General features: G+C 41.2%; 2 protein-coding genes across 4 annotated transcripts in view; one reads left to right on the top strand and one right to left on the bottom strand.

Annotated features, from left to right (window-relative positions):
- Positions 1–644: 644 nt before the first annotated feature.
- LOC133152797 (secretory carrier-associated membrane protein 5-like) lies at positions 645–3,999 on the bottom strand. Its single transcript, XM_061276699.1, has 6 exons — positions 3,980–3,999; positions 3,285–3,436; positions 2,522–2,678; positions 2,226–2,327; positions 1,244–1,361; positions 645–1,057 (listed from the first exon to the last, which is right to left on the bottom strand). The coding sequence occupies exons 1-6, from the start codon at positions 3,997–3,999 to the stop codon at positions 878–880; spliced, it is 729 nt and encodes a 242-aa protein (XP_061132683.1). The 3' UTR covers positions 645–877.
- A 5,958-nt stretch (positions 4,000–9,957) lies between these two features.
- Positions 9,958–12,821, top strand: part of igdcc4 (immunoglobulin superfamily, DCC subclass, member 4) — a 36,169-nt gene continuing 33,305 nt past the window's right edge. For all 3 annotated transcript variants that reach the window (XM_061277211.1, XM_061277210.1, XM_061277209.1), the window contains exon 1: positions 9,958–10,400. In XM_061277211.1, coding sequence (XP_061133195.1) covers positions 10,334–10,400 — 67 coding nt within the window. In that variant the 5' untranslated portion in view covers positions 9,958–10,333. The remainder of the gene's footprint in view (positions 10,401–12,821) is intronic.

Raw genomic sequence — 12,821 nt, 5'->3', positions numbered from 1 at the left:
GCAAGATCTACAGTCCACAGTCATAATCACAAATCAACATTAAAATACTGAAAATAATAGTGCATTTAGAAACTATGCGACTGAGTTGCCCGATCAGGTGCAGCGAGGAGGCCGCTGCTATTAACACACATGCATACCACGGACCTTTTATTCCGCATGTCCTGTATCGTGTCCGTTCACCCCATTCCTGCGCAAAATGCACGTCTGTCATCCATCGCGATGGTTTTCGGTGCACACTGGATGACAGCCAAAACATCTTGCACGCCATAGTCCTCGTGCTCCACGGGACGTTTGTGTGACGTCATGGTAAATACCGGATATATAAAATACATTTCTTATTGTTTTTTAGCAGTCATGGGGCGCAGACTGGTGTTTTTTTGTGTATGAATATCTCGTTAAATTAAATAAAGTAAATTAAATTAAGTAAAGTAAATTTCCCCGCTGTGGGATGAATAAAGTTCAATCATCATCATCATCATTAATCTTGTTAATGATAAAAAATATATATTAGCTTGTTTAGGGGAGGGGCCGAGGTGCTTTAAAGGTGACCATCCAGAAGGAGCCAGCTACTATTTTGGTATTTGTGATGACAGTGAACCCCCACAATTCACAGGGGACCACAGTGCCACCAAATGACGCCAAATGATACTTTGGCCGGAGCACAAAGACGCTAATAAGTTTGTTTTTCAATGATAAACAATGAATTTGTGATTGTGCTAGGGTTCACTCTATGTCACGTGAAAAGTTATAAAATATGAACAAGAAACAGCATGAAAACACACTGAATTATTCATTTCAGATTCAGACCAGATGACGGATGAGGCTACTGTTCAAACTTTGGCCCCAACGATAGCGTCGCCGCTGCAACATTTGCGTGTTACATCTGGTTGTCGTTGTACTGCGGAGCCGAGTACTGATCCTGCATGGCGCCGCTGGCTGCCCCCATGGCGGCCTGCTGGGCGGCCTGCTGGACGTGAGGGTTCTTCCAGGCACCTGTGGTCCACTCCTCCTGCGCTTTGGTCATGCTGCCACCACTCCCACGGTAGAAGTTGTGGATCTGCCACAGTGTAATTTTGCTACTGTCATTGGTTTGAAATAAAACAATCAAAATGCTTTTCTTGCTGCTCGTCTCTTGAAGGCTCGATTTTTAATTTTTCTTTATGCCTGGTGCTAAATGAATGAAGTGGGACTGTGCTATAAAGTGTCACAGTCAATCTAAAAAGTTTGCTTCTTCACATGTTACCTTAGTGAGGGCGATGAAGGACAGCGAGGCGACAGCGGTGAACATGATGGTAGGCACCAACATAATCAGAGCTATCAAAATATTGTAACTGAAAAAGGAGATAGTGGCCAACCAGCCGCTGAAAGGGAGACAAAAAAAATTACCTTTCATGCATAAAAATGACTCACGATTTGATATAAGACAATATTATCGCCGTCAGCGCCTACTTGGCCATCTGGACATTAAATGCCCATCATTTAGCTGCCTTCAAAGTAACGGCGGATAAAAGACTTTGCAGCACTTTGCGCATACAGGTGTGCATCCAAACTGCCCGTAGTGACATTTCTAAAGTTTATGAAGGCTGTCATTTATGGGCATCAGGCCGAATCAGGCGCTCGTTAACGGCAGCTAAAAATCTAATAACAGAGCCGTCATAAAACGTCTACGAGGCTAATTCCTAATGGTCCATCACAGTCATGTTAATGGAGATGACAGACATTGTGACAAAAGCATGTTTCATTGAGGAAAGCAGATTATGTGGTCTGCTTTACACATTCTTGCATGATTTATTGCTATACACTAATGGCTAAAGTCATGTGCTTGCAGTGAATCAAATTTAGATTTGTCCTTTGTGTATTTAAAATTATCTGTGTACATTTTTGGAAATATTATATTCCCTAAAATTTGTGTGTGTGCTCTAATTTTATTAATTTATTTATTTATTTATTTATTTATTTATTTATTTATTTATTTATTTATTTATTTATTTATTTATTTATTTTATTTAAATTATGGCTGTATTCTACTTGTTTGAGACTCTAGTTTCATTGTTTATTTACTATAATGTATTTGTTCATTTAATTTGTACTTGCACAATTTTCATGTTAAAGTGAATTTACTTGTTATCACTTAAGTTGTCGTTATTATTTAAACGCCCACGTTTTTGAATTCCTTACTTATTTTTCTATGATTTTGACATATTTTTGATGAGGTTGACTCTTACCACACTCCCCATCCCGGGATGCCAATGCTTTGAATAATGCTGATGCCCACTTGAGCCATGAAGACGAAGAAGAAGAGCATGTAGTTGAACGAGCTGTCACTCCTGAGGGAGAAATATGATTTCAGAAATGACGCTAATAACGAAATAATATTACCAGTAAGACAAAATTGATCTACCATGCTCAAACATCATTATCTTACATTGTCATTCGAATAATGATTTTATTACATATGTATTCATTTTACAATGTGTTTCTTCCTGCAGTTGTAATTTGCGTGTAAAAATTGCATCCCTACCTAAAAGCTTTGTAAATGGGCCGGAACCAGCAGACGTACGAGCAGGGCGTGAACATGAGCAGCCAAATGATTGACAGGCCAAAGTTAGTCACGCCCCCTCCTCCGAACATCCATGCAAAGCAGCCCACGAGATTAACTGCCAGCGTGGCGCCGTTTACTAAGAAAAAAGAATAAAGAAACTTCATTGCATAAATCAGTTAATCAATTATCAACACAGTTGGTGGGTTTAGCTTTTCCTTTGACTTTTTAAGGTTTTGTGAGGCCAATTACTCCAAATTATGTCATTGGGTAAAACATCACGAAACTACGCAAGACTTTGCATGCTGCGTACTACTGTCATTAGTTTGTGTGAGTGTGTTTCATTGTATAATCTGACATACAGTTGCATCACCATTTCAGTGTAAAACTAACAAAGCCTGAGCATCATTTTTAATGTAACTTTGGCAGTCCAATTGCTGCAGGGAAAAAGCTTTATAGACGATCTTTTCGCCCTGATTAATCACGGTGTCATAAAATTATAAAAGCACTACCCCTTAAAAAGTTATATAATTCTATTCCAAAATGCTCCCGCTAACCTCATCAGCTCAAACCCAGACCATCTGCTCAGTCCTTTGTCTCGTTACCAAATTAAAAGAAACACTGTGGACAGGCTATTATTGCAGGAGGGCCCTTGTAAAGCATCTCCCCTCTTATCACGAGTGGTGAAGACAACAAATCGGGTTGATTAAATCTCTTAAGTGAACCTCTTGAAAAGTAGACTCACGCATCCACAGGTGGTACATCTTTTTGCACAAGCTGCGGTGTTGCTCGGGGATCTCATCAAAGTCCTGGTAGAAGCATGGCTTGAGCGGAATGAAACCGGGTAGCGGCGGGAAGTTGGGCTCTGCAAAATAGATGTTTGAAACAGAGCAACCACTAGGAAAAGCAGAAGAAACATGCATAACATCACCTTCTTCAAATAATGGTTCAACTCAATTATTTGGTTCAGTTTTTTTCATTATTTTATGAAGGTGCTGATAAGCAAGTTGTTGTATTAGTGCCGTATTGGTACTGACCAGCCATGGTGACGTTCGATCCACTTCCAATCCCGTCGCTTTAGCCTGTCACAACGGAGAGATCCGATACGCAACGCAATTCAATAGGAGACAACGCACAATTGTTTGATACAGGGGTGTCAAACTAATTTTGGTTTCCTTCGGAGGTCCATTAGGACTCTCAACGCCTTATATTATACATTATAAGATATACAACAAACTAGTTTTTAAAGACTCGTAAAACTGTTCTATTTTAAAAAGATGAATGGTAATTAAAAAATGCAAGCGTTATCTCTATTCCATAACGTGTAGTTTGTCATTTTAGTATGGACACATGAAGTTGATGCACAATTTGTCTTCACGGGCCACATAAAATGATGTGACAGGCCGTATCTGGCCCCCGGGCCTTGAGTTTGACACCGACGGTTTGATACGATCCCGCATGGCCGATTTGATGCAGTGCAATGCGGTCAAATACAATAAAATACTAAGTGCAAAAAGAAATCATCCCAAATGATGAGACAAGACGTGATTAATTCTTCACTCTACGGAATGTATTGAGTGCTATTATGACCTGTGACTATTGTCGCTGCAGAAGGTGGGAGGAGGTGGGGGGTAAAGAATCGGTTGCTATTAAAGTGATGGAGGCAAAAGGGGCGGGGGTGGGGGTAGGTGACACCCTCTGTTTCATGTTGAAATGTCCCTAATAATAACTACCATGCATCCACACTATATAAGGAAATAGGCCTAAAAAAAGAGGGCATTGCAAAGACGACATATGGACAGAGACATAATCTTCTTACCTTCTCTCTTCAGAGAGCAGTTTGCCCGTGTGGTCTCAAACACGTCAGGCGTAAAAAGAAAGATCTCAAAGAGTCGCAGGAATGTGCAGAAAAAAATTCAATCAGGTATTTAAAGAGAGAAAAGGTTAAGTCAATTATAGTACGTACACCAGATCGTACAGCCTGGTAAAATCCCACGTCCCTGACCTGTCAATCAAGCTTGATCTCAAAACCATTGGGTGGGATTAAAGTATTCTAATCCCTGATGGCACCGCCTCCCTGTCCATGGTTCTGAATATAGTAGATGTAAAGTACTAAAGAGTTTATATTAACACAGAGGACATTTGATCTGTAAAAAATAAAATCTAAACAATTTTAAATAGACAAATGTCAAATTAAGGTTTGCTCTTTGTATGTGCATGATATTTCTTCTTCCCAGGCAGTTTTTGTGGAACTGCATTTAATGGGTTTATTTATTTAAATTTATCCGAAGATAAGAAATATAAAAACTCAGCAAAATCAGATTTGACACATTTTTTATTGTCCTTTAATCTCAGTTTTGAAATAAAATTCTTTTGCTGAAAGATGAAAGGCCTTGTCGCTTTTTATTTTTGCATTTTTTTATTCAACAAAATCCATCATGAAGTTTTTTGTGTGAATTGAACAGTACACCTCTGCATCAAAGTGATTACATCAAACAGAAAGTTTCATGAAAACACACCTTGTGACCTTTTAAATAGTATTTACACTATTTTAAACCATACTGTGGCAGAAAATTGTAATGACGTCAGTGTTCCACGTGAGGTCACTGTTTCACTGTGAATAAGCTGCCCTTGCCCATACTTGGAGTAATTCAACGTGTGACCAATAAAAAAAAAAATGCCTTTACAAACCTATCATGAAGCATATTAATTCATTCAATAATAACAAAGTTGTAGTTTAATATTCTATTTGCAAATTAAAAAAAGTAGCAATCAAATAATTGTTTTCCAGAAATTCCAATTCTAAGACCAGAGAGCTTACAAAGCCTCAGCGAATCTTGTTATTTAAGTGTCTGCCAAACCAAGAGTAAAAAAAGAATGTCAAAGGCATTAAATGGGCCATAAGACTAAATTGATGAAAAAAAAAAAAACTGGTGTTATACAAAAGTACAAAGCACTGTAATACATTGACTACATGAAGTCATTAGGCATTAAATTATTCATAGTCAGAAGCAAGAAAACAATTATCTCTGCATGGTTACTAACCATTGTGTTAGAATGTATAATTTCAGTTGTACACAGTTTTGAGAGTAAAACAAAAAAACTGGCTGCCCAGTCGCCCCTCCTCTGAGCCTGTGTCCCGTCATTGTCTTGGTCGCCATGGAGACGCCTTTCCTCTGGACCAGGCGTACTGTCCGGGGAGAGGTTTGTCCACAGCACCGCTTAAGTGAAAGGCGGTGAAATAACACTCCCATATTCAAACATGGACATCTTATTGTTAATTCGTTCACCATGGTCGATTCAAAGCAGTAAGGAATATATTTTGTCCATTATTACTATCACTGCTGGACTTTATCCCAGATGACTGGATGGATTGATGGATGGAGAGAGAGAGACAGAGACAGAGACAGTGACAGACAGAGAGAGAGAGAGAGAGAGAGAGAGAGAGAGAGAGAGAGAGAGACAGAGACAGAGAGACAGAGACAGAGAGAGAGACAGAGACAGAGAGACAGAGACAGAGACAGAGACAGAGAGACAGAGACAGAGACAGAGACAGAGACAGAGACAGAGACAGAGACAGAGACAGAGACAGAGACAGAGAGACAGAGACAGAGAGACAGAGACAGAGAGACAGAGACAGAGACAGAGAGACAGAGAGACAGAGACAGAGACAGAGACAGAGAGACAGAGACAGAGACAGAGAGACAGAGACAGAGAGACAGAGACAGAGACAGAGAGACAGAGACAGAGAGACAGAGACAGAGAGACAGAGACAGAGAGACAGAGACAGAGAGACAGAGACAGAGAGACAGAGACAGAGAGACAGAGACAGAGACAGAGACAGAGACAGAGACAGAGACAGAGACAGAGACAGAGAGACAGAGAGATTCCATTTTACGGAATGATCACACAGGAAAACAAGCCAAGGTATTATTTTGCTGCATTAAAGAAGCATCAGTGGATATTTTCTGGCTTGCATTCAAGACACTCAACCCGCTGCTTTAAGCTGCCAAGAGGAACTGCTCAAAAGTTTGCTCTGCTAATTGGTCTCTGTGAGATCCGCAGATATCACAATTAAGCCAGCGTGTACTAAATATGTCATGCCCTGGCCACCCGGAGTCTGCGTAGTCCACTGAGGGCTCTCTTTTCCATTAGTGGAGTCACAGCAAGAGAGTAATTGCATAATATTTGAATGACAGATGAGTCAAGATGAAGTTCAACTCTGGGGATGGATGTTTAATGGTCGTTAAAATCGTTTAGGAAAGGCTGTCAGAGTGGAGAGGTAGAGTTTTTGTTAGGTAGATGTGGTACGCCAACTTTGTCAGAATGTTAAAGGAGGCGGTGTTTGAGTATTTGGGGAATGGGGGGATACTTTTTTTAGGATGTGTGTTAGGAAAAGATGGTGTGGCCAAAATACACTGGGATTTTTTTGCTGTGCACATGGCACGAATCCATTGACTCCTCTTTGAAAGAAAAAGAGAGGAAATTACAGTTTGACCACAATCACATGGGACTCGTCCATCCCATAATTCACATTTGCTTTAATCATACACCTGGGAAATGACTGCATCCCATTTCCTTTCTTCAGACCAAATCAATCTCGCATCCGCGTGGGGAGATGTGCGTTATATTACTAAAGGGAGCATCTCCATTAAAGCCTTTAATCATCGTGTCTTTGCTTACAGTTAAAAGACGAGCGATGGGATTTGCCACACATATGTGCTTTGTGTTGCCTTGACTGTCATGCTGCATTGGAGGCAATTTTCTATACTTGAATTCGGACAGCAGCAGAGGTAGTGTATGCATACGCTGGCTCTTCATCACTTTGTTCCCTCGTGGAGGATGTCTTTTGTGTGGAAGGCAGGAGGCCAGGCAGAGCTCCAGCTGGCTGCCCGCGATGTGTTTGCATGTACGAGTCAGTGAAGCCCTCAGTACTCAGCGACTGATAGATTGGGAAGCACACCACCAGGCTCCCCGTCCCTCCTCTTCCGCCTTCTGCCCAGTCTTGTAAGATTTAAGTTTTTTTTGACAAAGAGGGTGGTTGGCTTAAAAGTTTTGGGGAATGCATTTTTTTTATAATGTTGCGTGTGAGGGAAAGTGGTTGCACCAACAGGAGGTTGAAGAGGGTGCGTGGCTGGAAGAGTTTGGAAAGGCACCTTTTTTTTTGTGTGTGTGTATGTGTGTGCGTGCGTGTGTCTGAATAGGGTGCACCGACTGAGTCGAGATGGACCCCACAACTCAGTAAAGTACTTTGGGTCCTGCAGAGGGAGGTTAACAAGGATGTGTGTGTGTGTGTGCGTGCGTGTGTCTGAATAGGATGCACCAACTGTGTCGAGATATTAAAGGGGTGCTCATCTTAAACTCTTTGAGAAAGGCAAGGGGATCATGTCAACCATCTGGTTGAGGGGGCGTGGCTTGAAAAGTTTGTGGAAATGACCCTTTTTAGTAGGGATGGGCGATACCAATGATTTTGGAATCGATCCGATACCAAGTATTTCCTACCCAAAATACCCGATATTCGATCCGATATCGATACCGGAAGTGTAATTTCCCGCCAAAAAAACAATTTAAATGCAGTGGCATTCTTGCTCTTGGAGAGTCATCTATTGAATTTTGTAGAAAAAAGTATTACGTCATGTACATGTATTATTAACCTTTTTAGACATTAGTGCATTAGTGGAAGATGCATATTAATAGTATAACTTTAATAAAAAGGAGCTATTTACTTTTTTCTCTCTCTCTCTCTCTCTCTCTCTCTCTCTCTCTCTCTCTCTCTCTCTCTCTCTCTCTCTGTTGTTGGGAAAAAGTTTTGTCTTTTAGTATAATCTAAAAAGAGACATGGTACCAACAGAGATGCAGGGCTTAATCGTCATGAGCAGCAAAACTATCAATTTGTAAAGCCACTGGATACTTACATTTAATATTGTAATACTTTAGTGTTGTTTATAGGAAGTGGAGTTACAAATAAAACGTATGGCGTTCGACCACAAATTGAAAAGGGGAAAACTTTATTTATAAATGACTGACTAAAGCGTAGTAATTATTGCTTCAAATAGCACATCAACCACAAATGCTTACGATTTTTGGTTAGCACCTGATACCTGGATATGTCTTGCCTTTCTGAAACGCTGCTTCTAAGGTACTTTGGTACTTTGGTACCTTAGCCTCGGTGTGGCTGCAGGGTTTTCCGTCGCTGCCTTAGTGTCTGCGGCACGTTTCAACTGCAGGGTGTGAATTTTGCTTAAATGTTTTGTCAAGTTTGTGGTGTTGCCACAATATTTAATTGTTTTGTGACATATTTCACATTTTGCCTCGTTGTTATTAAGTAAAATATAATATCCCCAAACCAGACTTCTCTTGCGTTCGGACTGGGCCGCCGCCGTGGCCATGCTTGTTTGTGTTTGTTTGGATTGGAACGGGGGGCGGAGGAGGAGGGCTTGGCTTGTGAGAAAAGGGGGCGGGAGCAGAGCAGAGCAGGACACGCCGGTGCAGCAGGCGGAAGGAAAAGTAGTGCTAGCATGAGTGCAAGTCGTCAAATTGGAGCAGAAAAAAATGAGGCAAAATATAATTAAATAATTGTAAGTATCGATATTTTAGCTAGGGTGATCGATACTCAAAAATAAGCAGCCTGGATCGATATATCGATATTTTGGTATTGATCCGCCCATCCCTACTTTTTAGTGTGCGTATGAGGAAGAGGCGGCGCACCACCTCTTTTGGGAAGTTAAAGGCGGTGCACGGCTTGAAATGTTTGGGAAAAGCAGACTTTTTTAGAGTTTGCGCGTGCAAAGAGACCATGTGGCTAATTTGTCGGACAATTCAAGGGGTGCGACTAAAATATTTGGAAAAGACAGGCAAAAGTACCTATTTTAGCGTGTGTGGTGGAGAAGTGGTGCGTCAACCCCGTTAGGGCATTCATGAGGTGCGTGGCTTCAAATAATTGGCCAGGCACGCTGTTTGGACTCAAGTGGGTACGCCAAATTTGTCAAGTTGTTCAAAGGGCTGCTGGGGATGGTACCAGTAATCTTCCAGACATGGGGTGCACCAACTCAGTCAGGAGGTTGGTTCGCTGAGTTGCGTGCTTAAAATGTTTGGTTAGTTGGGGTTTAGATGTTGTTTGGGGAACTGTATTATTATTATTATTATTATTATTATTATTATTATTATTATTATTATTATTATTATTATTATTATTATTATTATTATTATGCGCAGCTTGCTCCAGTGAACCTTGTCCAACCAACCCAGGCAGTAAGTCAGTGTCAGGCAGCGTGCACGCGCACAATGAACGCGCACGAGTGCGTGCGTGTGCAAGCCTGGAAGTGTGTGTACATGGACGTGCGTGTGCGCGCGCGCGTGTGCAATCGTGGAAGTGCGTGTACATGGATGTGTGTGCGCCCGCGCGTGTGTGTGTGTGTGTGTGTGTGTGGAGCAGCAAGCAGAGGCACACCACACACCCCACCACCTTACCACCACCACACGCCACCCTTCAACATTGGCTCGTAATATGGCGTTGACTCGCCGAGGGACAAGACGGCGTTATTGTTGTTGGGACTACTAGAGAAGCGTGAGAGTGGGGTTGTGGGCAGGGGGGGGGAGCTTTGGCGTGGGGTGAGAGACTTTCCCCTCCATAAAACAAAACTACCCGTGCAGACAATAGCAGACTGACCACCCGTGGAAAAAAAGAAAATGCATCGCATGTGGCTGTGACGGTCGAGCCTGGCTTGTAGACACGGACGAGGACACCCACGCTAGCCCACTGGTGGACCCCCCCTCCTCATCAAAAGGCTGTACATGGCGGTGGAGAGCACCCCTTGGCTCATCTGTGTGCTTTTGCTCTTTTGCGCTCCATCCAAGGAAGGTAAAGGCAACATTTCCATCCATATACGCATGCTTTTACGTTTTTTATTTTATTTTTTTAGTACGGGTGCACGGAGAGCGGGGTGACTCGTGCACCTTGCACTGTGCAGGACAATACTCACAATACTGGACAGCATTCTCGATACTCTTGTGCCGCGCTTGCATGTATTGTGCGTCCCGTCCAGGAGTTGCAGCAGTTGCCATCAAAAAGAGCAAAACAGGATTTGGGCAAGTTTTGTATTTTGTCAAATGGACTCACTCGCAAGTGTTTATTTTATTTTATTTAGGGATACACTCGCGTGCTAGTGCTGTTCTTTCTTCATCTTCTGGGAGGATATGACAAGTTAATGGCATTTACGCAAAAGTACGGTAATATTGTGCAGTACGGCAGAGGTGGACCCCCAAAAAGACAACAACAACAAACAACCTGATTCAACTCGTGTACTTTAGTAAAAGTAAAAAAAGTACAGTCTCCAAAATAGACTTTTTGGAAGGACAAATTACAATGTTTTTTTAATATAGTGTTTTAATCTTGTGTCATATACATTGGGTATGAATCTTATTTCTTTTTGCTTAAGATTTGTCAAGATCTGTTTATTTTGATGAGATTCATCACGTCTACATAATGAATATAAACAGATTCTTTTGTTCATACAAAAGTTTTTAGTTGTTACCTTGCTGACAGTTTCGACTGCTTCGACGGCTCTGAAGAAGACTGGAGTAGCAGTCGAAACTGTCACAACTAAAAACTTTTATTGTCTGAGCAAAATAATCTGTTTAGAATCTGTTTTTGTTCATTAAGAAGACATGATGAATCTCATCGAAATAAGATATTGTTCATTTAAATACAAACTGTCTTTCTGTTATCTTTACTTTGACAGTAAATTTAAACTTGGAGTGAAAACAGCACGACGCCTCAACAATTGTTCACTATTTGCCAAATGTCTCATTATCGACAAGTGGGTTGTGTTGAGTTCAATGAATCTATATCACTTGTTGCTAGGTGGAGTATATAGAGGCACGATCATACCCCTGAAGTTAAAGAAAAAAAAAAAAAAACAGTCATGATCTCAGCCATTGGACCAAATAATGAAATTCACGTTTTACATTTTGTTTCACTGCTCTGCGTCAATTATAAATTACGCTAAAACAATAGCAGCATGATCATGCAGTTGCTAACATTCTGGAAAGTATTCAGTTTTCTTTGGAATCCTTGGACATTAGTCTTCAGCAGAGCTTTTTAAATACAAATCATTAAAGGCCACAAATTCTTTTCACTCCATTAATTAAGGTCAGTCAGACCACACGATTACATAATAACATTCATAACAAAATGTCCCCATCATTAAAAAATAAATAAAATCTAATTTACATTTAGACAGAAAACAATCCCTTCCAGACTCATTATAAAACCTTGTAAACATCATTAGCTGAGTATTATCAGTGGACCCATCCACAGCTAGCAAATGCACTTTGCATTTTTTATTTCATTGCACCACTGCTTAACTAAATCACCAGCTGGTGCCTCAGTGAGTCTGGTTGCAGCGGAATCCGAGAGGGTAACTTCTTGTGCTTGCTTAACCCAAAATCCATTCCACTGTAAGTGACCACTTTGTTGCTTTGCTTTTTTCTTGGCGCCACAGATGTGACGTATATGCAATCTCAATGCATTTTTATTTCTTGTTCTTTCCTCTGAATTTTGAGGTAATGTCTTCACATTGGAAATTTCATCACGCATATTGAGCACATGGTTCCTGGAAGGGAATACAAATGATTGCCAATTTTCACCGTCCGCTTTTCTTTTAACAGAAAAGCGGAAATATGTACACCACTTTTGTGCAATCTAAGTTCCTGCAGCTATCACAACAAGTGTCAGTGAAAGTTTATAATTGCACTTCCAGCAGTAAACTCAGTGACCTATGTATCGTTGTCATGGAGACAACTTGAAATCCCGGCGTGGATGTGATGATGACCTTACCAAAATTCATTTTCAATTCGGGCACCTTTGAAGGTCTATTGAGGTGCCTATGGTGAAACAGAAATGAACCTACAAATATAGTACATTCTATAGCCATACATTAGATTGTAGCTTTAGGGACCGAAATGAACTTCCATTATTCCCTTAATGGTGTACTTCACTGTTGAATAAGTTGATTTCTCAGCCAGTTTAATATCATCCAAAGCAGTTTGGTCCCAGGCTTTTATAAGATGCACACACTGGAGGTATGTGAGAGGATTGCGCAACGTTTGATGCTAAGTCTTTTGTAAGATCCCTCCGAGGGCTGACACCAAGAGACACTGCAGCGGTGGATGTAAGTGTAACGATGCTCAGGAAAAGCCTACCCACACGGCCCACGAACACGGTGAACCGATGGCCGTCGAAAACAAAGACGGCCGTCTCGTAGGGTTGAGACGAATGCGA

Source organism: Syngnathus typhle, linkage group LG4 (genome assembly GCF_033458585.1).
Source record: "Syngnathus typhle isolate RoL2023-S1 ecotype Sweden linkage group LG4, RoL_Styp_1.0, whole genome shotgun sequence".
Taxonomy (NCBI): Eukaryota; Metazoa; Chordata; class Actinopteri; order Syngnathiformes; family Syngnathidae; genus Syngnathus; species Syngnathus typhle.
This window is presented reverse-complemented; position numbering and strand designations above follow the sequence as displayed.

What these genes read in the sequence shown, in the direction of transcription:
- LOC133152797 (XM_061276699.1), bottom strand. Translation starts at nt 3,999, where the DNA reads ATGCGGGATCGTATCAAACC. An exon ending in ATGCGGGATCGTATCAAACC is followed by an intron (nt 3,437 to 3,979) that starts GTCGGTGTCAAA and finishes TGCTTTTCCTAG; the next exon opens with TGGTTGCTCTGTTTCAAACA. An exon ending in GATGTACCACCTGTGGATGC is followed by an intron (nt 2,679 to 3,284) that starts GTGAGTCTACTT and finishes CTTTTTTCTTAG; the next exon opens with TAAACGGCGCCACGCTGGCA.